Source organism: Pelophylax lessonae (genome assembly GCF_965119305.1).
Source record: "Pelophylax lessonae genome assembly, chromosome: 11".
In the NCBI taxonomy this organism is placed as follows: Eukaryota; Metazoa; Chordata; class Amphibia; order Anura; family Ranidae; genus Pelophylax; species Pelophylax lessonae.
The window spans coordinates 220,402,693-220,430,478 of NC_138778.1; the positions used below are offsets into that span (position 1 = coordinate 220,402,693).

General features: G+C 47.3%; 1 protein-coding gene across 1 annotated transcript; it reads left to right on the plus strand.

Moving 5' to 3' along the window:
* The first annotated feature begins 1,692 nt into the window (after positions 1–1,692).
* Positions 1,693–13,160, plus strand: FAM210B (family with sequence similarity 210 member B). Its single transcript, XM_082272751.1, has 3 exons — positions 1,693–1,946; positions 12,508–12,683; positions 12,905–13,160. The coding sequence occupies exons 1-3, from the start codon at positions 1,770–1,772 to the stop codon at positions 13,119–13,121; spliced, it is 570 nt and encodes a 189-aa protein (XP_082128877.1). The 5' UTR covers positions 1,693–1,769; the 3' UTR covers positions 13,122–13,160.
* Positions 13,161–27,786: the final 14,626 nt, after the last annotated feature.

Here is a 27,786-nt window from a genome sequence, read left to right on the forward strand (position 1 = left end):
TGGAGGAGGAGGATGTGTCATGGAGGGGGAGATGGAGGAGGAGGTTGTGTCATGGAGGGGGAGATGGAGGAGGAGGATGTGTCATGGAGGGGGAGATGGAGGGGGAGGAGGAGGTTGCGTCATGGAGGGGGAGATGGAGGAGGAGGTTGTGTCATGGAGGGGGAGATGGAGGGGGAGGTTGTGTCATGGAGGGGGGAGATGGAGGAGGAGGAGGAGGAGGTTGTGTCATGGAGGAGGAGGTTGTGTCATGGAGGAGGAGATGGAGGGGGAGGTTGTGTCATGGAGGGGGAGATGGAGGGGGAGGTTGTGTCATGGAGGGGGAGATTGATGGAGGAGGTTGTGTTATGGAGGAGGATGAGATGAAGGAGGAGGATGTGTCATGGAGGGGGAGATGGAGGGGGAGATTGTGTCATGGAGGGGGAGATGGAGGAAGAGGTTATGTTATGGAGGAGGAGATGGAACAGGAGGTTATGTTATGGAGGAGGAGGTTGTATCATGGAGGGAGAGATGGAGGGGGAGGTTGTTTGATGGAGGGGGAGATGGAGGGGGAGGTTGTGTCATGGAGGGGGAGATGGAAGGGGAGGTTGTTTGATGGAGGGGGAGATGGAAGAGGAGTTTGTGTTATGGAGGAGGAGGTTGTGTCATGGAGGGGGAGATGGAGGAGGAGGTTGTGTCATGGAGGGGGAGATGGAGGGGGAGGTTGTGTCATGGAGGGGGAGATGGAGGGGGAGGTTGTGTCATGGAGGGGGAGATGGAGGAGGAGGATGTGTCATGGAGGGGGAGATGGAGGGGGAGGATGTGTCATGGAGGGGGAGATGGAGGAGGAGGTTGTGTCATGGAGGGGGGAGATGGAGGAGGAGGATGTGTCATGGAGGGGGGAGATGGAGGAGGAGGATGTGTCATGGAGGGGGAGATGGAGGAGGAGGATGTGTCATGGAGGGGGAGATGGAGGGGGAGGATGTGTCATGGAGGGGGAGATGGAGGAGGAGGTTGTGTCATGGAGGGGGGAGATGGAGGAGGAGGTTGTGTCATGGAGGGGGAGATGGAGGAGGAGGATGTGTCATGGAGGGGGAGATGGAGGAGGAGGATGTGTCATGGAGGGGGAGATGGAGGAGGAGGTTGTGTCATGGAGGGGGAGATGGAGGGGGAGGTTGTGTCATGGAGGGGGGAGATGGAGGAGGAGGAGGAGGAGGTTGTGTCATGGAGGAGGAGGTTGTGTCATGGAGGAGGAGATGGAGGAGGAGGTTGTGTCATGGAGGGGGAGATGGAGGGGGAGGTTGTGTCATGGAGGGGGGAGATGGAGGAGGAGGAGGAGGAGGTTGTGTCATGGAGGAGGAGGTTGTGTCATGGAGGAGGAGATGGAGGAGGAGGTTGTGTCATGGAGGAGGAGATGGAGTGGGAGGTTGTTTGATGGAGGGGGAGAAGGAGGGGGAGGTTGTGTTATGGAGGAGGAGGAGATGAAGGAGGAGGATGTGTCATGGAGGGGGAGATGGAGGGGGAGGTTGTTTGATGGAGGAGGAGATGGAGGCAGAGGCTGTGTAATGGAGTAGGAGATGAAGGAGGAAGTTGTGTTATGAAGTTGGAGATGGAGAAGGAAACAGAGGAGGAGGTTTTGTCATAGAGAAGCAGATGGAGGAGGTTGGGTCATGGAGGAGGAGGTGTTATGAAGGAGGGGGAGGAGATGTGGGCGGAGTTATGTCAGTCCTATGATCGGATTATATCCGGCATGGCTGTCCTGTAGATCTCCATAGCTCCGTGCAGTGACCGCCATGTCCGTCCTCCTCATCCTCCCCGCACGGCTGTGCCGCGGTTGGGCCTTGCGGGGTAGCCGGGTGCTGTGTGCGGGCGGTGGGCGGATGCCGTGTGTAGGAAAGGTCGGGGATATGCGGCCTACCTTGGAGAGCTCCGCGTACACAGCCCGGGGCCCCGCCAGGCTGAGCTCACAGGTGAGAAGGGGTCCCTGGTGACAGGACAGGGGGGGAGGGGTTGAAAGTGCAGCTGTCAGTACAGGAATGTCACCTGTCATACTCCTCCTCTGATGATTGCAGGGTGGGGGAGGTGTCAGGAGATGATTTGTCTGTCTGGATACAATGGAGGAGTCATCTTTGCTGGGTTTGTTCTGTTCTGTGTTCTGTAGGTAGGGGGTGGTCAGTGGGGGGTGAGGCAGGAGCCCCCCCCATCCCCCTCTCTGTGCCCCCCCCATCCCCCCCTCTGTGCCCCCCCCATGACTGTTGGCTCCCCTCCCCCTATCCCTGCCGCTGATGGAGGATGGGCGGGATTTATGTGATATTTTCCAGCCTCTTCCCTATGTGAATGAACAGCATGTGTTTACTATGCTTCAGTCTGTGAATGAAGAGGAGCCTCTGTACTGGGTGCTGTCTGTTCGTCATATTTACCCCCCCCCCCTCCCTATGTGAATGAACACAGTGAGTGATCAGTATTAATCATGGACTGTGTCCATTCAATACTGAAGCATACTAACATGTTTTCTATGCTTCTGTTCATGTCCTATTTACTGGTCTCTTCCCAATGTGAATTAACACAGTGAGTGATGGGTTCTGTGTCCATTTATAACTGAAGCATAGTAAAGTGTTTACTATGCTTCAGGTAGAAAAGAAAAAGGACCCTCTGTACAGGGAGTGTTCTGTTCATTTACTGTCCAATGCAACTCAGACTGCAGAGATAGCGATGGAGGAATCTGCGTCCTCAGTCCTTTTCTCCTTCTCCTGATATTTATGCAGAGCTCCCTGCACAGCGTTGTAAAATAAAAAAATTGTAAAAAATAAAATAAATTGTAAAATAAAAAAAATAGTATAAAATAAAGAATAGTACAAAAAATAAAGTGTAAAACAAAAAATTGTAAAAAATAAAGTGTAAAATAAATAAATTGTAAAATAAAAAAATAGTATAAAATAAAATAAATTGTAAAAAAAATAGTATAAAATAAAGTGTAAAATAAAAAATAGTAAAAAAATAAATAAAGTGTAAAACAAAAAATTGTAAAAAATAAAGTGTAAAATAAATAAATTGTAAAATAAAAAAAAAGTATAAAATAAAGTGTAAAATAAAAAATAGTAAAAAAAATAAAGTGTAAAACAAAAAATTGTAAAAAATAAAGTGTAAAATAAATAAATTGTAAAATAAAAAAAAGTATAAAATAAAGTGTAAAATAAAAAATAGTAAAAAAAATAAAGTGTAAAACAAAAAATTGTAAAAAATAAAGTGTAAAATAAATAAATTGTAAAATTAAAAAATAAAGTGTAAAATAAAAAATAGTAAAAAATAAAATAAATTGTAAAATAAAAAAAATAGTATAAAATAAAGTGTAAAATAAAAAATAGTAGAAAAAATAAAATAAATTGTAAAATAAAAAAAATAGTATAAAATAAAGTGTAAAATAAAAAATAGTAAAAATAAAGTGTAAAACAAAAAATAGTAAAAAAATAAATAAAGTGTAAAATGAAAAATATTAAAAAATAAAGTGTAAAGTAAAAAATATTAAAAAATAAATTGTAAAATAAAAAAAAATAGTAAAAATTAAAGTGTAAAATTAAAAATAAAATGAATAAATTGTAAAAAATAAAGTGTAAAATAAAAAATAGTAAAAAATAACGTGTAAAGTAAAAAATAGTAAAAAATAAATTGTAAAATAAAAAATAGTAAAAAATAAAGTGTAAAATAAAAAATAGTAAAAAAAATAAAATAAAAGAAAAAATAGTAAAAAAAAAAAAATTAAAGAAAAAATAATTAAATTGTAGAATAATAAAAAAAAAAACGTAAAATAATTGTAAAAAAAAAAAAAATTAAAAAGTGAAGAGCTCATTCACAGGGGTTCTCCGGCCCGTTCATTGGGGGTAAGCGGTTTGTGCGGATGGAGCCGCCTTTTACTCTTGTAGGATGCAGCGTCTGTACTAATATCCGCAGGTCCTAATTCAACATACAGTGCCTTGAAAAAGTATTCACACCCCTTGAAACTTTCCACATTGTCATGTTACAACCAAAAACATAAATGTATTTTATGTGATAGGCCGACACAAAGTGGCGCATAATTGTGAAGTAGAAGGAAAATGATTTTCAATTTTTTTTATAAATAAATATGCGAAAAGTGTGGCGTGCATTTGTATTCACCCCCCTTTTACTCAGATACACCATAACTAAAATCTAGTGGAACCAATTGCCTTCAGAAGTCACCTAATTAATAGATTCCACCTGTGTGTAATGTAATCTCAGTATAAATACAGCTGTTCTGTGAAGCCCTCAGAGGTTTGTTAGAGAATCTTAGTGAACAAACTGCCTCATGAAGGCCAAGGAACACAGCAGACAGGTTAGGGATAAAGTTGTGGAGAAGTGTAAAGCAGGATTAGGTTATAAAGAAATATCCCAAGCTTTGAACATCTCACAGAGCGCTGTTAAATCCATCATCGGAAAATGGAAAGAGTATGGCACAACTGCAACCCTACCAAGACATGGCCGTCCACCTAAACTGACCGGCCGGGCAAGGAGAGCATTCATCAGAGAAGCAGCCAAGAGGCCCATGGGAACTCTGGAGGAGCTGCAGAGATCCACAGCTCAGGTGGGAGAATCTGTCCACAGGACAACTATTAGCAAATCTGCCCTTGGTGGAAGAGTGAGAAGAAGAAAGCCATTGGTGGAAGAAATCCATAAGAAGTCCCATTTGCAGTGTGTGAGAAGCCATGTGGGGGACACAGCAAACATGTGGAAGAAGGTTCTCTGCTCAGATGAGACCAAATATGAACTTTTTGGCCTTAAAGCAAAACGCTATGTGTGGGGGAAAACGAACACTGCACATCCCCCTGAACACACCATCCCCACTGTGAAACGTGGTGGTGGCAGCATCATGCTGTGGGGATGCTTTTCTTCAGCAGGGAAGCTGATCAGAGTTGAAGGGAAGATGGATGGAGCCAAATACAGGACAATCTTAGAAGAAAACCTGTTAGAGTCTGCAAAAGACTTGAGACTGGGGTGGAGGTTCACCTTCCAGCAGGACAACGACCCGAAACATCCAGCCAGAGCTACAATGGAATGGTTTACATCAAAGCATATTCATGTGTTAGAATGGCCCAGTCACAGTCCAGACCTAAATCCAATTGAGAATCTGTGGCAAGACTTGAAAATTGCTTCTCACAGACGCTCTCCATCCAATCTGACAGAGCTTGAGATATTTTGCAAAGAAGAATGGGCAGAAATGTCCCTCTCTAGATGTGCAAAGCTGGTAGAGACACCCACAAAAAAGACTTGCAGCTATAATTGCAGGGAAAGGCGGTTCTACAAAGTATTGACTCCAGGGGGTGAAAACAAATGCACGCCAGGTGGCCTCTAGTTACTAATTAGGTGACTTCTGAAGGCAATTGGTTGCACTAGATTTTAGTTAGGGGTTTTAGAGTAAAGGGGGCTGAATACAAATGCACGTCACACTTTTTAGATTTATTTGTAAAAAATTTTGAAAACCATTTATTATTTTCCTTCCACTGCACAATTATGTGCAACTTTGTGTATCGGTCTATCACATAAAATCCCAATAAAATACATTTACGTTTTTTTGGTTGTAACATGAAAAAATGTGGAAAATTTCAAGGGGTATAAATGGACGAGTGGCCCCCAAATGCAGAGATCTGGCTGCAGCCATGATCACCCGGTTTGTTCACAGTCAGAGCACAGTGGGGGTTCCTCTAGGTGGAATGTTTCTTGTAGCTGAGCGCGTCTTTATCTGCGGTGCAGGCGCTGCGTTTTCCTCCCACCATCAGATATCTCCCCGACCATCTGCTCCTCCACCCTGATCACCATTTCATCCCCCACTGACCTCCAGCAGACACACTTCTTCTTTTTTTTCTGCATTGAACCAGCAGGTTCAATGATAAAAGTTGACTCAATCCCCCCCCCCCCCCCACACACACACACCCCATGTGTATGGGGGATCCTCCTGCTGAGCGATTATATAGGTAAGGCAGGTACGTATTTTAGAGCAGGTCTGTTCAGTTTTTTTTTCCTATTTATTTAGAAGATCTTTAGGGAGGGTGTCCAGCCAAAATTTGTGTATGTTGTGGGCAGGGTTGGCACATCTATCCCATTTTATAATCTTTCAATCTTCTGCGCATGCGCACCGGGGCTCGCAGCAGCTGTGGTGGTGACGAGGGTCCGGAATTTTCACGGGTCCGACTAAATTTTAGAACAACCCCCCCCCCCACCCCCCTGCTGAGCAGATTCCTCTCCTTCCCTGTCCAATGAGAAGTGAGAGGAAATCCCCTCTAACCAGAACAGGTGACGCCATTGGTAGATTTCCCCTTACTTCCTGTTCTGATGACAACTGAAGAATGTTGTGTATCCCTTCGTTTTCTGTGGTCACCAGTGTGAATTCCCCCCCTGCTGAGCAGATTCCTCTCCTTCCCTGTCTAATGAGAAGTGAGAGGAAATCCCCTCTAACCAGAACAGGTGACATCATTGGTAGATTTCCCCTTACTTCCTGTTCTGATAACGATGACAACTGAAGAATGTTGTGTATCCCTTCGTTTTCTGTGGTCACCAGTGTGAATTCCCCCCCTGCTGAGCAGATTCCTCTCCTTCCCTGTCTAATGAGAAGTGAGAGGAAATCCCCTCTAACCAGAACAGGTGACATCATTGGTAGATTTCCCCTTACTTCCTGTTCTGATAACGATGACAACTGAAGAATGTTGTGTATCCCTTCGTTTTCTGTGGTCACCAGTGTAAATCCCCCCCCCCCCCCCTGCTGAGCAGATTCCTCTCCTTCCCTGTCCAATGAGAAGTGAGAGGAAATCCCCTCTAACCAGAACAGGTGACGTCATTGGTAGATTCCCCCTTACTTCCTGTTCTGGTGACAGCTGAAGAATGTTGTGTATCCCTTCGTTTTCTGTGGTCACCAGTGTGAATCTCCCCCCCAGTGGGGTCAATGATAGCAATGTAAACTTGCCAGGGGGTCCAACCCTTCCTTGCACCACCCAGAACTTCATATGTTTTTTTTTTTTTATCCAAACAAGAACTTTATTGAATAACAGCAATAACAATTAACAGCAGTCCAGCACCAGTGTTAAACAACATCATAACACATATACACATGGGTAACATCACGTCATCCTATCACAGCAAAATATGTAAAAAATCACCATCCCGCATATGCCCACCCATCCAGATCAATAGGTTCAGCCCAGTAACTAGGGTGCACCAATCCGACTTCCCGAAACCTGGCATTGTGTATCTGCCAATACCGATACGGAACTACACATATACACAATATGCATGCAGATGCAGTATAGAGCAAAGTCACTGCTTCATGTGTACGGCTCCTCCATTCACAGGCGGAGTGCATCTGATATCACTCCGCCTGTGAGCCGGACCTATACAGGAAGTAGCGGCTCCCATCCCATACTACTACTGCACCAAGTAAGGGATGGCTGAGCTGGGACTCAGCAAAACCAGATCGGTGGCTCCATGCACGCAAGGGACGGCTGAGCCGGGACTCAGCAAAACCGGATTGGCCAGTGGATCAGCGGCTCCGTGCACGCAAGGGATGGCTGAGCCGGGACTCAGCAAAACCGGGTTGGCCCGTGGATCGGTTAATTTTATCGACCCCCCCCCCCCCCCCCCCCCGATCCAGCTATTTCGGCAGTATCGGCACCGATATCCGGTCCTAATATCGGATCGGTGCTTCCCTACCAGTAACCTGCCCATCACCAGATCCACCGGGACGAGCCCCCGGGGTATCCAGCCATGGTGCCCACAATTTCTCAAATTTGGACACATTCCCCCTGTGTTGGTAAATAACCCTCTCCATTTTCAGAACCCTACCCATTGCAGTAATCCAGTTTGTCAAGGTCGGGGGATCCTCTGACTTCCAATGTACCATAATCAATCTCCTAGCTTGAAATAGAGCCCTAAGAATCGCTTCCTTACCATATTTATCCCAGTCGTATTCATCCAATAGGCCGAGCAAACATTCCAATGGAGCAACCTTCAAGGATACCTGAAACACATTATTAAGAAGCTGCACCACCCCCGTCCAGTAGGGATGCAACTTTAGGCATCGCCAAAGCAAGTGTATAAGGTCACCATGGTCTCTCCGGCACCACACGGAGGTGGGGTCTACCGGAAGTCCCATGGAGTGTAGTCGGTGAGGGGTATAGTAAACTCTTAAGTGTTTTGTATAATTGTCAGTCTCTGGGCAACATTCAGGGAACAGATCGTTACCGTCTGGAAGGCCTCCTCCCACTGCTCATTGTCCATCGGGCCCAAATCACTCTCCCACTTCGCCATCATCCCCAGCGGGTGCTTCTTCAAATGCAGCCGTAGCAAGTGGGAATAACACCATGAAATGAACCCCCTTTTACTCCTCGGTCGCCCCAACTATGTCAAATATCGGGACCTGGGATAGCACCCACTCAGAGGATGCACTGTGGGCCTTGACTGCATGCCTGAGCTGTAAATATAAAAAGTACATAGAGGAAGGAAGATGGTAGGTAGCCTGTAGCTCAGAAAACGTCAATAGGATCCCGTTACGAAAAATGTGTTTAAAATGTGTCACACCAAACTCCTTCCAGCGAGATCCAGACTGCAGTTTTGCAATTTCCAAATCAGTATCGTTAAGCCATATGGGACTATACTCAGTGTAGCCTTCCGCCCCCTGCAAATATTTGGTTTTGTTCCAGACCTTCTGAATGAGATTATAGGTGGGGAAGGCCTTATGAGGTTTACCAAAAGCTCGTGCCTCCAATGTTGTAAATAAAGGCCCCTCACGAGTCATGTATCTCATTCCCCGGGATGGGTTGGGAGACAACGTGTCTACCTCCCCCCTATCATCCGCCGCCCCTATTAAATGTTGCAGTTGAGCCGCCAAATAATATAACCAGGGGTTGGGCAACGCCAGACCTCCCTCATCCTTGGGCCTTTGCAAGTGTTCTAGTTTAATCCTGGGCGTCCCGGATTTCCAAATCAGTGTGCGAAAAATAGAATTAATGAGTCTAAAAGTCTTTGACCACCTCCCACCCGGCTACTGTACATACACGGCCAGGTGGGAGTCTCGTCCTTCTGATCGGACATTCCGGAACGTCCTTCAGAAAGAGCGAGATCGTGCCGCCGCGGGCACGCGCTGCTGCGCAATCTCGATATGTCTGTGTCCCTCGGACACAGAGCAACAAGTTGCGGCAGGAGGGCCCTGTGATTGGCCCTCCTGATCACATGACGGCTGTGTCCAATCACAGCCGTCATGTAATGTAAACACAGCCGTTGTAACGGCTTCGATCTCTTCTCCTCCTGACAGATCCTGTCAGTGAGGAGAAGAGAGGATCTCTACTGCAGCCGGGGGATCAGTGAGTATTTCTAATTACTCACTGATCACAGGGGGGGTCTGTGCTGGTAATCAGAACATTGATTACCAGTGCAGCCCTGGGGGGGGGGGGGGGGGTGCCACAAGAGCCACCAGGGATGCCCACCCATGACCACCAGGGATGGCAAACCGAGCTCAGAGAGCCTGCCAGTGGTGCCCTCCCTATCACTGCTGCCCACCAATGCCATCTATTAGTGCTGCCCACCAGTGCCCATTATTGCCATCTATCAGTGCTGCCCACCAGTGCCCATTATTGCCATCTATCAGTGCCGCCCACCAGTGCCCATTATTGCCCACCAGTGCTGCCGATCAGTGCCACCTATCAGTGCCCATCAGTGCTGCCTATCAGTGCCCACCAATGCTGCATATCAGTGCCTCCCCATCAGTGCCTCCTCATCAGTGCCTGTCAGTGCGGCATCATCAGTGCAGGAAAAAACGTATCTATTTACAAAATGTTATAACCTAAACAAAAAAATTTTTTTTTTTTTTTTTTTTTTTCAAACTTTTCGGTCTTTTTTTATTTGTGCACCAAAAAAGAAAAAACCTTGTGGTGATCAAATACCACCAAAAGAAAGCTCTATTTGTGGGGAAAAAATGACATAAATTTGGTTTAGGTACAGTGTTGCATGACCGCGCAATTGTCATTCAAAATACAACAGCGCTAAGAGCTGAAAATTGGCCTGGGAAGGAAGGGGGTTTAATTGCCCAGTATTGAGGTAGTTAAAGGGATCACCATAGGTGAGTTATGAAGCAGGTACAATAATTGTGTCATGAGTATAATTTTGATCAAGTTAACCCTACCAGCAACCGACCGGCACAGAGAGCTCCATGTTTTGATACGATCCCAAAACTTCTGAAGAGTGGGGGTAATGTTTAGTCTGCTAAAGTCGCGCACCAAGGGGGATGTCTGTACCCCAAGGTACCTGAACACATCCGTGACAGGGCAAGAGGGCGCCACTCGTTGAGACCCATCCCCGTCTAGGAGCATCAGTGCGGACTTGGATCAGTTGATCATGAGACAGAGTACCTCCCAAAGTCCTCTATCGCAGCCATGGCTGCTCTAAGTGAGGCATCTGTATCGCCTAGCAAGAGCAAAGTATCATCAGCATAAAGCATCACTTTTTCATGAATATCCCCGTAGCGGAAGCCCTGAATGTCCGGATGAGAGTTTATCCGAATCGCCAGGGGCTCAGTGGCCAAGGCAAATAGGAGGGGGGGGGGGGACAGGGGGCACCCCTGCCTAGTACCTCTGCCCAATTCAAAGTAGTGTGAGACATGGCCCAGGTTTCTAATAGTTGCCTGCTGTTTAGCATAGAGGAGTTTCACCCAGGATATATAAATCGGGCCAAACCCAAATCTTCCCATACCAGCCCACAAGTAGGTCCAGTCCATGCTGTCAAAGCCTTAGCGGCATCAAGAGACAGCAAGGCTTTAGCACCCACATTGTCTGCGCGGGACTGCATGTTCATTAACAACCTCCGAATGTTGATCGTGGTGGATTTTTGGGGCATGAATCCTCCCTGGTCAGAGTGTATTAGGGACGTAATTACCCTATTTAGTCTAAGTGCCAGAACTTTTGCTAAAATTTTAACATCACACTGTAGTAAGGAGATTGGTCTATAGGACCCAGGATCAACCGGATATTTGCCCGGTTTCAAAATTAGAACTACATTTGCCCTGCACATAGACGGGGGCAGAGCACCAGACTCTCTAGCCTCGTCAAAGACCTTCAACAACGGTGGAAGGATTTCATCTGCATGTTGCTTGTATACCTCTATATGGATACCATTCTCCCCCAGTGCCTAAAGCCTCGTACACACGCAACGATTATCAGCCGACCGATCGGCAGACTTTTGTCCAAGTTGTGTTTTGTTGGTTGGAATGTGCCTAGACTGCACACAAATTTTCTCGGCCAACAACAATCTACTTCAGAAGTGATGTTATGTGCTGGTTTACTTTCCGTGTGTTTTTTCTTCTCTGAGCATGCCCAGTCTTGCTCATCAGATTTTTGTCTGCCGAAATCTGTACTGACTGACGGAAAATCGGCCGTTGTGTTGACGGCCAACAAAAATTTTATAGCCTGCATACCAGATTTTATTCGGCCAAAAAGTCGGAGTCGGTTGTCGAAAGCATCATACTAACAAGCCGAAAATCGGCCGAACGGACGTTGGCCGAAATCTCACGGCCAATAATGGATGCGTGTGTACGAGGCATTACAGTTTGGGAACGAGGATACAGCCTCCTGCAATTCCTCCAAATTGAGTGGTGCATTCAGTCCCCGTCTCTGCCTATCAGTCAAAGTGGGGAAAGTGAGCTGTAGTAAGTATTGGTCCAGTTCCTCCGGTAAATATGCAGTCTGGGGGGAATACAGGGGAGTCCAGGACACCCTCAGACTAGCTCACCGAGGACCCCCTGGGAGACCGAAGTGTGCCTACAACGGGGGAACGTTGGTCAGAGGGAGCAATCCTTGCCAAAAGACGACCAGTCTTTTCTCCTTCCTCAAAAAAAGCTTCTCGGCCTTCGAGGACATCAGGTGCTCATAAGCAGATTGAGCCTCCTGCCATGCCGCTCTAGACGAGTCCGAAGGGTCAGCCACAAAATTTTGTTCCAGATCTCTCACCCTAGTTTCCATTGCAGCAACCAAAGTATGAGAAGATTTCTTCACTTTAGAAATTTCAGCAATCAACACTCCCCGGAGGTATGCCTTAAAAGCCTCCCACCGGGCGACCACAGTTGTCAGAAGGATCCTGAAACGCGTAAAAGTCAGATATGCATGTGGACAGGGATTCAAATAATTTCATCCAGAAAGCCTTAAACTTCCAAGGTGCCCTGCTCAAAGCAGTCTGAGGGGTTACCCACAGGTGTATTACCAAAGGGGAGTGGTCCGAGACACTACGAGGCCTGTACTTAACCTCACCAACATAGGGAAGTAGGGATGGGGTGCTCATTCCAAGATCTATTCTAGACAGAGTGCCATATGTTTTAGAGAAACATGAAAATTGCTTCGTCCCAGGGTGACGCACCCTCCAGACATCCACCTAACCCACCTCACGAGCCAACGCCACCAAGGGAGTTCCCAGAACTTTATATTTAGAGATGACCTTGCTCATTCATGGCGACAGTCTCACTCAAGTTGCTGCTATTCCTTACAGGGTCCCGTCGAACCAGCTGCCAAGGAGACTGGCAACGCCGCAGCCAGCGGCGGAGAGAAGCCGAACAAAACGCAGCAGCTGAAGCGCGTCTTCAAGGAATACGGGGGCGTGGCGGTGACCTTCCACGTGGGGATATCGCTGATGTCCTTGGGGATATTTTACGCTCTGGTGTCCAGGTGAGAACTGATTATTATGGGAATAATATTGTAGCAGCAATGGATAAAGAGGACCTGTCTCCAAGAGCAGAGCACAGGGGAGGGGTAGTACAAAGGGCCAGGCCGGGGTGGGGCAGGGCTGGCCCACGGCGGGGTGGGGCTGAGCTGGCCCGCTGCAGCGTCTAATGATGATGTTTGTTACATTTCACTCAATTTCCTTTTTTTTTTTTTCCCCTGTACAGTGGTCTGGACGTCCCCGCGCTCCTCCTCAAAGTCGGCTTCAGTGAAGCTTTGGTCCAATCCAAGATGGCAGCGGGCACTAGTACCTTCGTGTTGGCCTACGCCATCCATAAACTGTTTGCTCCCGTGCGGATGAGCATCACGGTGGTGTCCGTCCCCTTCCTGGTCAGGTACTTCAGGAGAATCGGATTCTTCAAGACGCCTCCCCCTCGCTCTTAGCGGGATCCTGCCGCGGACACGACTACTCAGGCTGCTTCCTCGGGGGACCTGGACGTAGCCGATAAAAATGACGGGTCGCCGCCGTTGAGGATCCACCTAATACTTGAAATGGGACTCATACTAACCTGCTGGGGGGGGGGGGGGTGATGACTAGTATGTATTAAAGAGAACCTGTCATTATGGCTCTTACCCAATCCAGCTGAGGATTCCATCCAGTGCTAGGTTTGGCCCTAGTGAATTAGCCCTGGTTCACACCAGTGCGAGTTGTCATGTGATTTGACAGTTCAGTCGCACCCCATTGCTGGCAATGGAACCGTTCAAATCCTTGCGACTCAGAAAAAGGTTCCGCATTACTTTTTTTTCTTTTTGTTTTTTTTTGCGATTAATTGCGACTTGCATTGACTTCTGTTAAATAAAGGTTCAGACCGCAATGAAATCGGAGATCCAAGTCACATTGATCCGCGGCTTTGAAATCACGCGATTTCAAAGCTGCACTGGTGTAAACCAGGGCTCAAAGAGAACCTGTCATTACGGCTCTTACCTGACACAGCGGAGGATTCAGTCCACTGCTAGGCTTGGTCTTGGCCAACCTATTCTACTGAATTTTAGTGCCGGTTCACATACATGTGATGCAAATCCACTGTGGGTTCCCGCATTGCATTCAACTCGCAGGCAGGTCACACTGCCATATGCGAATCGCTGGGGGTGTCAATATAAGGTAACAACACCCCCAGATCAGTTTACATATCGCAGTGTGAACTGTCAGTTCAGACATGAATCAGATCACATAGGTGTGAAAACCAATGCGATCCGATTCTGGTGCGGACCCAAAAAAGAGTCCTGTGCGAATTGTGTCCGAATGCAATGCGAATTCAGCCATGCAGTCTGTATGGCTGAATTTACATCGCACAGACGTCGCATGGGATTTACAGAGCAGTGCAATGTCTGACAACGCACTGATGTGAACTGGGACAAAGAGAACCTGTCTGTATGGCATTAGAAAGTTTAAGGTATAACTGAAGGCAAAGCTTTTTGATTTGAATGAAGTGTTGAGGGGTTTAGGTTATGTCCCTGCTAGGGAGATTCACTCTCTCTGATTGTCCTGATTAGATTTGCCCTCTGTAATTAAAGTGAAGACAGATCTGAGATTATGAGTAGTCACCAGAACAGGAATAGATGGGAAATCTTCCAAATGGGGGACACTGGTTTGGTGACCTTGGGGGGCGGGCAGTGGATTCTCTTTTACCTTCTGTTTGGCTTTAGGATAGGGATCGACCGATTATCAGCAAAGCCGATATATCTAGGGCCGATATGCACTTTCCCGGATATATTGTAATCGGCCCCTGAGGTTACTGATATTACCGATATTTCGGGAAAGTGCTGTACCAGAGTGATGCCTGCAGCTAGAGGCATCACCCCGGTATCAGCGTCCATAGCCAACGGTTGGCTGTCTTGTTATGACAACCAATGAGGCTGAGAAGCCGCTCAGCTGTCATTACAAGGAGCGGGAAGGGGCGTCGCCCTCCCGCCGCCTTCCAAGGCTCGCCCGGGTCTCCCGCCCCACCGGGGGACCCGGTCAACCAGCCTGCACAGCCGCTGAAGAGAAGAGCCCCATCAAAGCCACATTCAGCTCTGATCGGGTCTCCATGCAAAAACCCGTAAGTGATGACATCCCTTCCAGGGACTCGGCGCCAAATTAAAAAAAATTACAGCATTCAAAACAGCCAAACTTGGCATTTTGAATGCTTTTAAGTGCAGAGGAGGGGTTTGGGGTCTTTTAGACCCCAGATCCCTCCACAAGAATACCTGTCAAGTGATAAAAATAAATTTTTTTTTTTTAAATGTGTGAAAATATCGGCCAATACCGATATGCATTGGCCAAAATATCGGTATCTGCAACAAAAAAACAATATCGGTCGATCACTAATTCTAATCCCTCTTCACTCTATCCAAAGACAAAGTGTTGCTTTTAGTTACATTTTAAATGTGAATACAGAGAGTCCTAGGAGCTCACAATGACTTCACTTGCTGCATGATTGTTCCAGCTCATTGGCTGGAAATATTGAAGAAGGGAGGTTTCTGTTGCCCAGCACTGCTTGTGAAAATGCCGATCCCCTGGCTGTGAATACAGGTATACCTATAGCTATGTCTAAACTATGGCCCTCCAGCTGTTCAGGAACCACAATTCCCATCATTCCTAGTTATGTCTGTGAATGTCAGAGATTTACAATGCCTCATGGGAAATGTAGTTCCTGAACAGCTGGAGGGCCATAGTTTGGACACCCCTGCCAGGGAAGGAGTCCCCACTTTTTGAGAGGGCCACTTTAATTCTTAAAGGGGCACTGAGAGAAAAGAACATAATCTCTGTTATAGGCCCCATTCACACAGGCATTTCTTCAAGTCCAGTCAAAGTCGCAGCAAAAAAATCGAGGCAAAATTGCGCGACTTTCAGGTCGCACAAGGGTGAAAGGCGCCATCTCTGTTCTAAATCTGAACGTCAGGCAAACCACCTGTAAAAGGGTTTGTCCATCCAGTCCTGCGATTTACACAGCTCTGGCTGGCAGGGGAAGGGACCTACTTCTCTGCTGCAATTAAGTATTGCTTACAGGTCCCTCCCCCAGCCTGTGATTGGACAGTGAAGGAGAAGCTGCAGACTGATGAGCTTACCTTTCTGCTCTCTCCTCCTATCAGCATTCTCCCTGTTGGAACATAGGAAATATAAGGAAATCTCTCTTAGAAAGCCCTGGATAGCAGAAAAAACAGACATGGGTTCTAATCTTTCCTGTCCTTTTGGATGAACATATTTAACCCATTCCGGACCAGCATCCCTTTAACTGGGTGGGAAGGACTGCCTGATCACATGACCACTGTTAACAGTGGTCACCTGATAGCTGATCTCTCGCCATTGTTATAGACCAGGAGACGTCTGTGACAGCTCGGTCACCGGGGGGCGCAGTGAGCACGCTCTCAACACAGATTCCTCAGCCTCCCCTGGACACAAATGTGACAAAGCCCGCCCTCTTGTGGCAATATTAGAGCAGCAGTTTTTTTTTTTTTTCTAAAATTAAATTATGTGATTTATTTTAACAAGTGAAACCAAAAAGGAAACCTATAGATTTGTAGAACATGATATAGAATGGAATATTTTCTCTAAGTGTGAAGAGTTTGTATATAGAGAGTTTCTCAGGATGCCGACACTCAGGGGTCACATGGGAGCTCCGTGTCGGTTTTGCCTCCCTGTACGTTGATGATGCCGAATAAACTTCTAATCTATTGCTGTCTGATTCTGCTGAAGTCTGTGTCCTCACAACACATGAGAAGTAGACCCACAGCCTATCCTAAACATACACTATATTACCAAAAGTATTGGGACGCCTGCCTTTACATGCACATGAACTTTAATGGCATCCCAGTCTTAGTCCGTAGGGTTTAATATTGGGTTGGCCCACCCTTTGCAGCTATAACAGCTTCAACTCTTCTGGGAAGGCTGTCCACAAGGTTTAGGAGTGTGTCTATGGGAATGTTTTACCATTCTTCCAGAAGGGCAATTGTGAGGTCACGAACTGATGTTGGGTGAGAAGACCAGGCTCACAGTCTCTGCTCTAATTCATCCGAAAGGTGTTCTATCGGGTTGAGTTCAGGACTCTGTGGAGGTCAGTCAAGTTCCTCCACCGCAAACTCGCTCATCGATGTCTTTATAGACCTTGCTTTGTGCACTGGTCCAAATCATTTGGTGGAGGGGGGGTTATGGTGTGGGGTAGATTTTCAGGGGTTGGGCTTGGCCCCTTTAGTTCCAGTGAAGGGAACTCTTAAGGCATCAGCATACCAAGACATTTTGGATAATTTCATGCTCCCAACCTTGTGGGAACAGTTTGGGGATGGCCCCTTCCTGTTCCAACATTACTGCACACCAGTGCACAAAGCAAGGTCCATAAAGAAAGACATGGCTGAGGGAGTTTGGGGTGGAGGAACTTGACTGGTTATACTGCCCCCTACAGGAGTAGGACACTAGGCAAGAAAAAGCTTGACTATGCCTATAGGCAGTCCCAGGGGGTATACACCCACTCTCAGCTATAGGCACTCACTTTTTTCTGCCTAGTCAGGAGTAAGGACTTAGTTCCTTGCTGGGATCTCTGGTCCTGGCGATTGTTTTTCTTTTTAAATGGAATTATTTTCTATCTTTTTTATATTGTTCCTGTGAGAATCTACAATCAATCAATTTCCGGACTGGGCAACGGACTGGATAATCTAGATCCAGAGGGCCCCCCCCCCCCCCCCCGTCTGGACAGCTAGCGCACCGGCCTTAGTTCGGCGCTAGGTCAGCCCGCGACATAGCCCCACTGGGCAGGGGCTGGCCTGCGAGTTAAATATCACGCGAGGGTGCATATGACCTGGCCCCTGCCTGAGTCGCAGCGTTCCTCCTGGCTGACAGCCACCCACATCCCGATGGAGCGGTGCCCACTCTGTTCCTGGTATGCTAAGTAGCTGCCCCCCCTATACTCCTGAAGGCTTTTCCCTTCTTCCCCCCAGCCCCTCTAAACTTTCAGTGGTCACTGTGGGTCTTTCGCCCCCCCAGCTGACTTTTGCCACATGCTCTAAAAGGGGGCTTTTTGGAGTTGCGCAGGCCACCCTGGGGGTTGGTGACTAGGGCAGGAATGTCCTGCTGGGGAAGCAGATGGTTTAGCATTTCCGGGTTTGCGCCGGATATGGCCAAAAACTTAGGCCGCGGCTTTGCGGCCTACTAGTTGGGCACTATGTGGGGCGGCCCCTGTGAGGATGACTGAAGCCACTGCCTCCTGTTTGGGCATCCACCCTCCCCTCCGCTGCCCCTGGGTGGTCGGCTTCGCTGGGACTCGCGTCCAGACGGCTGGGCGCCCACAAAAATTTAGGCCGTGGCCTACTAGGCCATGCGGTCGAGTCGGGTGCCTTCATTGGGGGGCTACCCCAGTGAGTTTGGCTGAGGCCCCCACTCTTCCTTTGGGCATCTGCTGGCCTGGGATCCATGAACTTGCAGCTGGGCCTCCAAGACAATTTGGGGCGTGGCCTGCTAGGCCATGCCGTCAGCTTGGCATGTCCCTTGGTGGGGGTGGCACTGTGTAGGTGGTTAATTTTTTGATGATAGCCTTGCTGCCATTATTGTGTGGGGCACCTGCCCCTTTTTAGCACTGCGGGACCATCAGGATACCCTGCCTGTGCGTCCGTGTCACGGCAGGTGGCCCCCTTTCAAGGGGCCTATCTCCTATTATGTGGGCCACTATGGAGGGGCTCGGAGGGCGACCCCCTTGTCCCCTTTTTGCGGGGTCCAGTAGGTGGGCCCTCGGTCGGCGTCCCCTTTGCGGGATCGCAGTCGGCGGCCCTACCTTGATTGTTACATCAGATCCTGAAATTGTTTCGGCCGCCGCGGACCCGAGTCACTCTGCTGGGTCTGCGTCCACGCAGCCTGAGTGCTCAGAGGATGATTCCTCTGCTCCTCTATCTGCACATGAAAAGGCGCTGGTGGATGCACTGTGCCTTTAGGCACCCACAGGCCCCCCAAAGCAGCAAGGGTGTTCCCCTCAGTGCTGTATCCTGGCCTAGGCCGACAAGGCCCAGGCCTAGGGAGGCACTTTGCAGGGGGGCAGCAAAAAAGCTGCACCCCACACAAAAAAAAAAACAGCCTCTTACTGGCTCCCGCACAAAAAGGGTCCCCGCTGGCTTGCGCTACACTTTTAGTATAGCGCCAGTTAGTATAGTGCCAGTCTTATGGGGTGAATTGAGCCGGAGGGCAGGGCCCAGGAGGCAAACCAGTCTGACACCCCCATAAAGCGGTCACACTGCTATTTCCCGGTATGATAATAACTGCCTGTGAGGACATTTGGACAGACTGCAAGCCGCCGACCACACTTAATACAACTGGCCTGACGGCCGCCAATGCTAATAAGTGTGGCACTGCAGCCTAATGCTCCGCCTACCCTTCTCTGCTCCCAGGTATGGCAGGCATCATGTAAATAATATCATTTCATTTCTTTTAACATCCTTGTCCTTGATGAGCATACTGAATTGCATAACATACAATTAAGACTTTTAATTGTATATGATTGCAATAATATTTTGGACCTGCTCACCTCATGTGCTATGGCAATATTTCACTGGATTAGTAAGAATACACTAATCTTATAAGATATTTGGGCTTGTGTTTGCTGCCACGGATTATTTCACTTATTTGTATAAAGACTCTGGACTTCCTAGTCATTATACAAATAAGTGAAATAATCCTATGATTACAATCAGTGACAGCAAACAAATGTCCAAATATCTTAAAAGAAAGGAGCAATCTTACTAATCCAGTGACATAAGGCTGTACTAATAGGCACTGATGGGCACTGATAAGGTGGCATTGATAGGGCTGCACTGATATGCTGCACTGATGGGTGCTAATAGGCTGCAATGATGGGCACTAATATGCTGCTCTAATGGCCATTGATGAGGCAGCAATGATGGTTTCTGATAAACTGCACTAATGAGGCAGCACTGATATGCTGCACTTTTTGTCACTGATGAGGCTGCACTTATAAGCTTCACTGATGGGGCTGCAATGATATGCTGCCCTGATGGCCACTGATAAGCTGCACTGACGGGTTGCACTAGTAAGACAGCACTGATGGGCTGCACTGGTGGCCACTGATAAGTGCTGCACTGATGGGCACTGATAGACTATGGTTGTGGTCTGTGGTTTACAGATGACAGGGCGGGTCATAAACAGGAAGGGGCGTGGACTTTACAGGAAGGGGTGTGTCATTTAAATTAGGGGGCGCAAAAGTTTAGTCAGGCCTAGGGCAGCACAAAACCTGAATACACCACTGGTTCCCCTTTCCGCTTACTTTGACAAAACTGACACAAAACAGTGGGGTTGTCCAAAACTCAGTGGATCCTAGGCATTATTGCCTTGCGGTATCCTTATGAGGATTAACTGCTTAAAAGGTTGACGGTCCCACCTGTAGCGGACTCATCAGTTTCTAGGTTAAATAAAGCTACCTTTAAGCCCTGTACACGAGTCGAAAATTGGCAGGGAATTCTCGGCCAACATCCGATCTGCCGATTTTCGGCTTGTTAGTATGATGCTTCCGACAACTAACTCCGACTTTTCGGCCGAAAAAAATCTGGTGTGCAGACTATAAAATTTTTGTTGGCCGTCAACATAACGGCCGATTTTCGTGCAGTCAGTACAGATTTCGACAGGGAAAAATCTGATGAGCAAGTCTGGGCATGCTCAGTGAAGAAAAAACACAAAGAAAACAAACCAACACATGGCATCACTTCTGAAGTAGAATTTTGTTGGCCGAGAAAATTCGTGTGCAGTCTAGGCACATTCCAACCAACAAAACACAACTTGGACAAAAGTCGGGCAATCGTTGCGTGTGTACGAGGCATTAGTCCGGTTGAGGAGTCCCCGGCCTTAACAGATCCAGCTGATAGGAGGGTGGAGGCTCTGCACTTAGGCCGGTATTTACTATTGCCCTGGTGTCGCAAACTCTGACCGAGTGGGCTGGAGGGTAAATAGCTTCCGCCTGTCCTGCGGAGCTGGTGGATCAGTTGATCCAGGGGCAACAGTTTATCTGTGATGCTTCTTTGGATGCAGCTCCTTTGATTTCTAGGCTGTCTGTATCAACAGTGGTCCTTCGGTGTATTATCTGTCTGAAATGCTGGTCTGCGGACCAGACTTCTAAGAAGGCCTTATCTGATCTTCCCCTTGTATGGAATCACCTATTTGGAGCTTCCTTGGATGACATTGTTAGGGTCTCACAGGGGGGAAGAGTACTTTTCTTAGGAGCCCCGTTGTAGACGTGGGCCATTCTTCTGAGTTAATAAGAGGTTTTTTCGTCCCTCAGGGTCTCGAGACAAGAAATCAAAAGTCAGGGCCTCCACCGGAATTTCCAAAAGGACCTGGTCTGGCAAGCCTCGAGCGGGCTCTTCCAGACCTGCGGACAAGGCTGTCTCTGCATGAAGGGTCGCCCTCACCTGTATCTGGGGTGGGGGGACGTCTTCACTGGTTCCCAGATCAATGGACCTCCCTGGTACAGGATGAGTGGGTCCACGAAGTTATTCGGTCAGGCTACAAGATTGAGTTCAGTCTTATCCTCCAGAAAGCTGTGGGCTAGATAGGGGGAGACCTGTGGATGTGGTGTATCTGGATTTTGCTAAGGCATTCCATACAGTTCCCCACAAATGCTTAATCTACAAACTAAGGTCTGCAGGCATCAACCACAAGGTTTATTCTTGGATAGAAAACTGGTTACAGGGGCGTGTCCAAAGTGTGGTGATAAAGAACACGTACTTAGACTGGTCTGGAGTGGTAAGTGGGGACCCCCAAGGCTCAGTCCTGGGACCCATTTTGTTCAATTTATTCATAAATAATATAGAGGACGGGATCATTAGCTCAGTTTCAGTTTTCGCGGATGATACAAAAATAGGCAGGGCCATGACTTCTCATCAAGATATAGAAATCTTGCAGAATGACCTGAACAAAATAAGAGTGGGCAACTACATGGCATATGAGGTTTAATGTGGAGAAATGTAAGGTATTGCACTTGGGGGCCAAAAACAAATGCAAAATATGCTCTACGGGGGGGGGGACCAAGGATGGAGAAAGATCTGGGGGTTCTAGTGGAAGATAGACTAAGCAATAACATGCAATATCAAACTGCAGCTGCCAAAGCCGGCAGAATATTAGCATGCATAAGGAAGGGGATATATTCCAGAGATATAGCTATAATCCTGCCACTTTATAAAATCCTGGTCCGGCCACATCTGGAGTACTCTGTCCAGTTCTGGTCGCCAATCCTCAGAAGGGACGTGCTGGAACTTGAGAGAGTCCAAAGAAGGGCAACTAAACTAATTATGGGATTGGAGGGCCTTAATTATGAGGAGCGATTGCAAGCGCTTAATTTATTCTCCCTGGAGAGGAGACGCCTGAGAGAGGACATGATAGCAATTTACTAATACCTCAATGGTGATCCCAGCATAGGAAAAAAAACTATTTAGTCTCAAGGAGTGTAAGAGGAAACGTGTATAAGGATGATATCAGGGAGAGCAGTCCAAAAATGCAGATATGGTGAAGCATGCACAAGGTAAATAATCAGTGCTCTTCAGTGTGCTGGTAATCCTTCACCCAGTCTCATTAGCCTCTGACCTCACACTTAGCCCCTGTGTCACCAGACGGGCTAATAATAAGACATATGCTCTCTCCAAGGGTAACACCAATACAGATAAGATCATCAATCCTCTTCCTTAATAGATATAGTTCAGCTCACAGGTACCAGATCACAGATCCAAGCAGCAGGTCACAGGTCCACATGAAAACAAGAGTCCGGACATAGTGCATTAACGTAATAAAACACTTTTATTAAGCATGACAGATATAAAATTACCTGGTTTGGCACTCAACAAGTGCATGTACATAGCAAATCGTGATGATGTTACACTCAGCAGTCTCGTCTGACCTCAATGGATGGCGGGTGACGTCACCGGCCCCTCCCCCTTCGCACGCGTTACGTCCCACTAGGCGGGACTTCGTCAGCTATAGGTAAGGGAGAAGGACAGGGCTAGATATAGTAAACACTGGCTCGCAAAGTCACACCCACAATGGGCGAATCGTGATGTCACGATCCCGGAAGTCACTCTGACCATGTGAAGCCAGATGTACAACAAGAGGAACACCTATAACAGGAAGTGATGCTCTGTTGCCCCGGAAACACCGGGACAAACAACTACACAATATAGGACTGCACTGAGAATCTAAAAAGCAAGCCACAGAGCGGCGCAAACAATGTACAGAAATCAACTGACAGTGATCACCATCTCATCATTAGACACATACCACAGTATGGAGCCTCAGGATGTCTGCTGTTTTTCTTTTCTTCTGTTTAAACTTCCCGCCCACACATCCTCATGTGGGGGATGTGGGCGGGGCAGACCAGGAGGAGAAGGGGCGGGAGGAGGAGGAGCTGAAGATCTCTCTCCTCTGGCATCCCTGCAGACAGAGAGGAGGAGGGGATCTGGGAGCGGCGGCTCTGTGAGGCTGAGCTGTGTGAAAGATACACAGCTCGGCCCTGCAGTCCGTAGGTGACACAGGCACAGCCGCACAGCGGGAGGTAAGCGTGGCCGCGGGCTGTGTTAACCCTGTCCAGACCGCGGTCGCCGCTTACCTCCCGCTGTGGGGCCCGATTATCAGGAGCAACTGACTGTGAGCTGTGATGGCCGCACGGCGCCCCTGTTGCCCATGGCGCTCTGTGCGGCCACACACCTCGCACACCCCAAAGGCCAGCCCTGCATGGAGTCCATCAGGAAAGGAAAATTACGGTAAGTATTTAATAGTAAATTTTCAGTTTTCTTGACAGACCTCTGTGGCAGCATACATTTGGGAACGAACTAGCCCAAAAAACAAAGATGGGATGTCAGAAAAGTAGGGTTTCAATCATAGCCAACAAACCCTATGGATAGATATTGACAGCATAAGGAAGTTAGCTACACCCCACAAAGAGCCAGAACAGCTTTAATGGAAGATATGTCATCCTCCGACTATTCCTGATGCCCTTTCACAGGGAGCCCACGAAGCCTACATACTCCTGGATGAGTGTGTGGTAAATGCTTCCATAGGAACCAAGCCCTAAGCTTTATAAGCCTAATGACTAGCTAGAATGACACATCCAGTAAAAAAAAAAAATTCTGGATGACATCTCCATCCTGCTGATTCTACTAGAGAGAGTGAAAATATGTCCTAAAACTCTAAGCAAAACAGTAGCTTAAAAGCATGCTTGAAAAATCCCAATATCCATGGCATGGAACCAGTTATTCTTGGTGGTCCTGCATATGGGATGAACAAATCCTTTGTTATCATAGAATGCCGAAGCCACCTCAGATTGCCTCCCAGTATGGATATAAACACTACCCGTACTGGGCCGAAAGCCACAAGGATCCCTGTAGGCACAAGGCCCAGATCCCCGCAATCTCCTGACTGAGGAAAAGAACCCATAGAAAGGCCGCCTTCATGACTGAGACTTTACTGAAAGAGATTTCATCTGGAGCAGCAAGCTGTTCAGGGGCCTTAAGAGCCCTGATTCTGATCAAGCTTCCTGCTGAGGATGTAGACCTAGAGCAGTGGTTCTCAACTCCGGTCCTCCGGACCCATTAACAGGTCAGGTTTGCAAGATAACTGAAATACATCACAGGTGATCTAATTTGCTGCTCAGTGATTGCAGTACTCTAGTCTGCATCTCCCCAAGGTAATACTTAAAATTAGTGGGTCCTGAGGACTGGAGTTGAGAACCACTGACCTAGAGAGATTGACATCATGGCTCAATCCTTACTCCAACTGGACTAGAGGAGATACCATCTGGAGCTGTAAGTCACCAAAGGATCATTCTTAGCCTTAGAGTGCATGTCTTCATAGTTCAGTCTTTACTCAGGCTGAACTGCAAACAGATCTCATCTGGAGCCAGCAAGAAAGCCCAGAGCAAGACGTAAACCCTGCCTAGAGAGACTTGGTTCTCCTTTGAGTCTCAGATGCAGTCTAGATCTGCCCTCAAAGAGAGCTTTGGGTCAGTTGAAGCCCAGAATGCATCTGACCAGAAGACTGAAGCAAAGAAAACAAACCAGTCAAAACTGAACAAGCTTTATTCAAATCCTTTTATAGGATTTACAGATACTAGCTTAGAGAAACAGCCAAGCCTGATTAGTCTCTTCCTGCCAGAATGAGAAAGTGGAAGAGATGAACAAAGGTGGAATATTGCTCTTTACGACAGAAGATCTCATCAGAGAGAAAGGACTTCTATCCAATACCCCGTTATCAAAGGCAGGAACCAAGGCCAGTTTGGCCAATAGGGAATTACTGCAACCATTGCCACGGTCTTGGCAACAGACCCCCCAAAAAACTGTTTGTGGGTCGAACTGGAAAGCATATGGCTTGTAAGACCTCTCGTAGTCTGACACAGCATCTGCACCCAGGGCTTGGCCCAGGCCCCTAGGGAAAGCTTTCCAGCTTGTAACAGTAAGGAGACAGTAACAGATGTAACTCGGAAATCTTGTCCAGAGATAAAATCCACTAGGAGGGACCTGTATGTAGGAACCACTTATTGCCCAATTGGGCCACATAATATGGATTCTTCCCAGATATTCTATGTAGATTTAAAAGAGATAAGGACGATTCTACTCCACCCAGATCACAGTCATCTCTACCTCTTCTCAGTGGACTGACCCTGAAGGTTCTAACCTGCCCCTGATGTAGGACGCCGCTGTGAAGTTGTTCGGCCTCACTGGACTCTAAAAAAGCCGTCTGTCAGATGACAAAATGGCGAAGGGATCATGAAAGAGCTGGCCAAACAACCAGAATGTTCAAACTAATTCCCAACTGGGGAGTTCTACTGGCAAAAACTCAGCAGCACAGATTTATTACTGTGCCAGCACCCTGTAAGATTCTGGTACCTTTGGTACCCTTATTGCCCATTTTCCTTTTCATATTGCGTCCCACCTTTTTAGTTAGGTGGAACGCATATACCTTTAAGCCGTATGACATCATCACTGAGCGCCGCTCTGAGCGGCTATTTCAATCGCCGGCTTTCTCTCTCAGGTAGTTCATTCAAGCCGCCAGTATACAGCTATGCCTGACGCTACCTGGACATGTATCTCGCTACCTGTTCTTGTGCTTCACTTTCTGATCTTGTATCTCGCTACCTGATCTAACCGCATGCTTACAAGCCTTGTCTTATGCTGCCGGAGCCTCCAGCTATTCTCTTTACCTGGAACAGACCGGAACCTCGATACTGATCCCGTATCTCGCTACCGGATCACTCCCTCACTACCGGACCCCTCTACTTACTAACCTTACTAGTGATAAGTACCCCACAGGGGATTCCTCCATAACTAACTTACACTATCTACTTCTGCACATTAAGGACTGTTACTATCTATGCATTACTAATTCTATCATCTGCACTGTTACATAGATTGCTAGCTCTTGAGTCTACTACCATCTATCCTTGCACTGGGTTAGTCTCTCCTGTATATCATCTGCTGTCCTTACCACCTATTACCATACATGATTACTAACCTATCTGTATCCTACCTATTACCGTCTACTACTCTCCTGAACATTACTATCAAGTGCTTATCATTGCTATCACTGCTCACACCTGTCCCTTCAGCACATCACCTCTATACTGTCATATACATCCTATCACTCCAGGAACATCTTATTGAGTGTGTGTATATCTGTATGCTGAAGCAGGCGGGTCCACAGTGATGAGTCTGGAGAGTTGGATCTGGTAATTCAACACATCTCTACATGACTACTGAGTGGAGATTCTGCAGCTGCAAATCCAGCTTACTATAAAAACGCAGGAGCGTTACAGATTGAACGAACCTAAGAAATGGATTCAGCAGAATTACCCACTCAAGTGATACAATTAACACAAAAAGTAAATACATTAATACTTGCTCTTACTGAAGTAAAAGATGAAAATCAGACTCTGAGACAGCAGATAACCCGTCTTTCACAGCTTACTGCTGCTCAGCCCCCTGAACCTAAAATAAACCCTCCTCTAGTGTTTACAGGTGATCGGAAAAAATTTCGTGAATTCAAAAACGCATGTCAAATGCTTTTTTTTTGCTAAAACCTCATACTTACCCTACTGATCAAATTAAAGTCTGTACCACTATCTCATATTTAACGGGTGATCCACGGGCCTGGGCAGACTCTCTCTTTGAGAAAGATGATCCTCTTCTCAACTCCTATACCTTATTTCTAGCGGAACTCGCTAGCTTATATGAAGACCCCAATAGGCAGAGTACTGCTGATATCCAATTGAGGGCTTTAAAACAAGGAAGGAGACCTGTTGAAGACTTTGTAGCAGAGTTCAAAAGATGGACCCTTGATTCAGGGTGGAATGATACATCTCTGCGAACTCAGTTCAGACTCGGGTTGTCAGAAGCCGTTAAAGACGAGCTCGCCCGAGCGGATTTACCTGGCACTTTAGATGCCTTAATACAACTTAGTATCAACACTGACAGGCGACTGCGAGAAAGAAAGGCTGAGAAAATGGGAATGCCATTGTCCAGTCCTTCTCGGATTTCGGCCGTTGACCCTACTCCTATGGAGGTAGGAACCATACGCCCACCTTTATCGACCACTGAACGAGCCAGGAGAAGATCCAGAAATCTCTGCATGTACTGCGCATCCCCGGATCATTTGATAAGCGTCTGTCCCCTTGTCCGCAAAAAAGAGGGTGAGTGTTCACATGTCTTACTAGGGGGATTAACCACTTCCTTTTCTAATCCCTACCTCTTTGTTCATTTGACATTGCAGTGGGACCAGACTAGGATCACCACCAAGGCTATGATCGACACAGGATCTTGTGGGAACTATATCGATACACGTTTTGTTACTTTAAATAAAATACCTATTATTTCAAAACCTAAACCTGTCTCTGTTAGTTTCATTAACGGTATTCCGTTATCTTCTGGTCCAATCACCAATCAGACACAAGCACTCCTTGTCACTGCTAACGAGTCTCATATGGAGACCACCACTTTTGATGTACTACCTTCACCACATTTTCCCATTATTTTGGGACTTCCCTAGTTACACATACATCAACCAACCATAGATTGGAAAACACGGACTCTAACCTTC

What these genes read in the sequence shown, in the direction of transcription:
- FAM210B (XM_082272751.1), top strand. Translation starts at nt 1,770, where the DNA reads ATGTCCGTCCTCCTCATCCTCCCCGCACGGCTGTGCCGCGGTTGGGCC. An exon ending in CCGCCAGGCTGAGCTCACAG is followed by an intron (nt 1,947 to 12,507) that starts GTGAGAAGGGGT and finishes TATTCCTTACAG; the next exon opens with GGTCCCGTCGAACCAGCTGC. An exon ending in TTTTACGCTCTGGTGTCCAG is followed by an intron (nt 12,684 to 12,904) that starts GTGAGAACTGAT and finishes TCCCCTGTACAG; the next exon opens with TGGTCTGGACGTCCCCGCGC.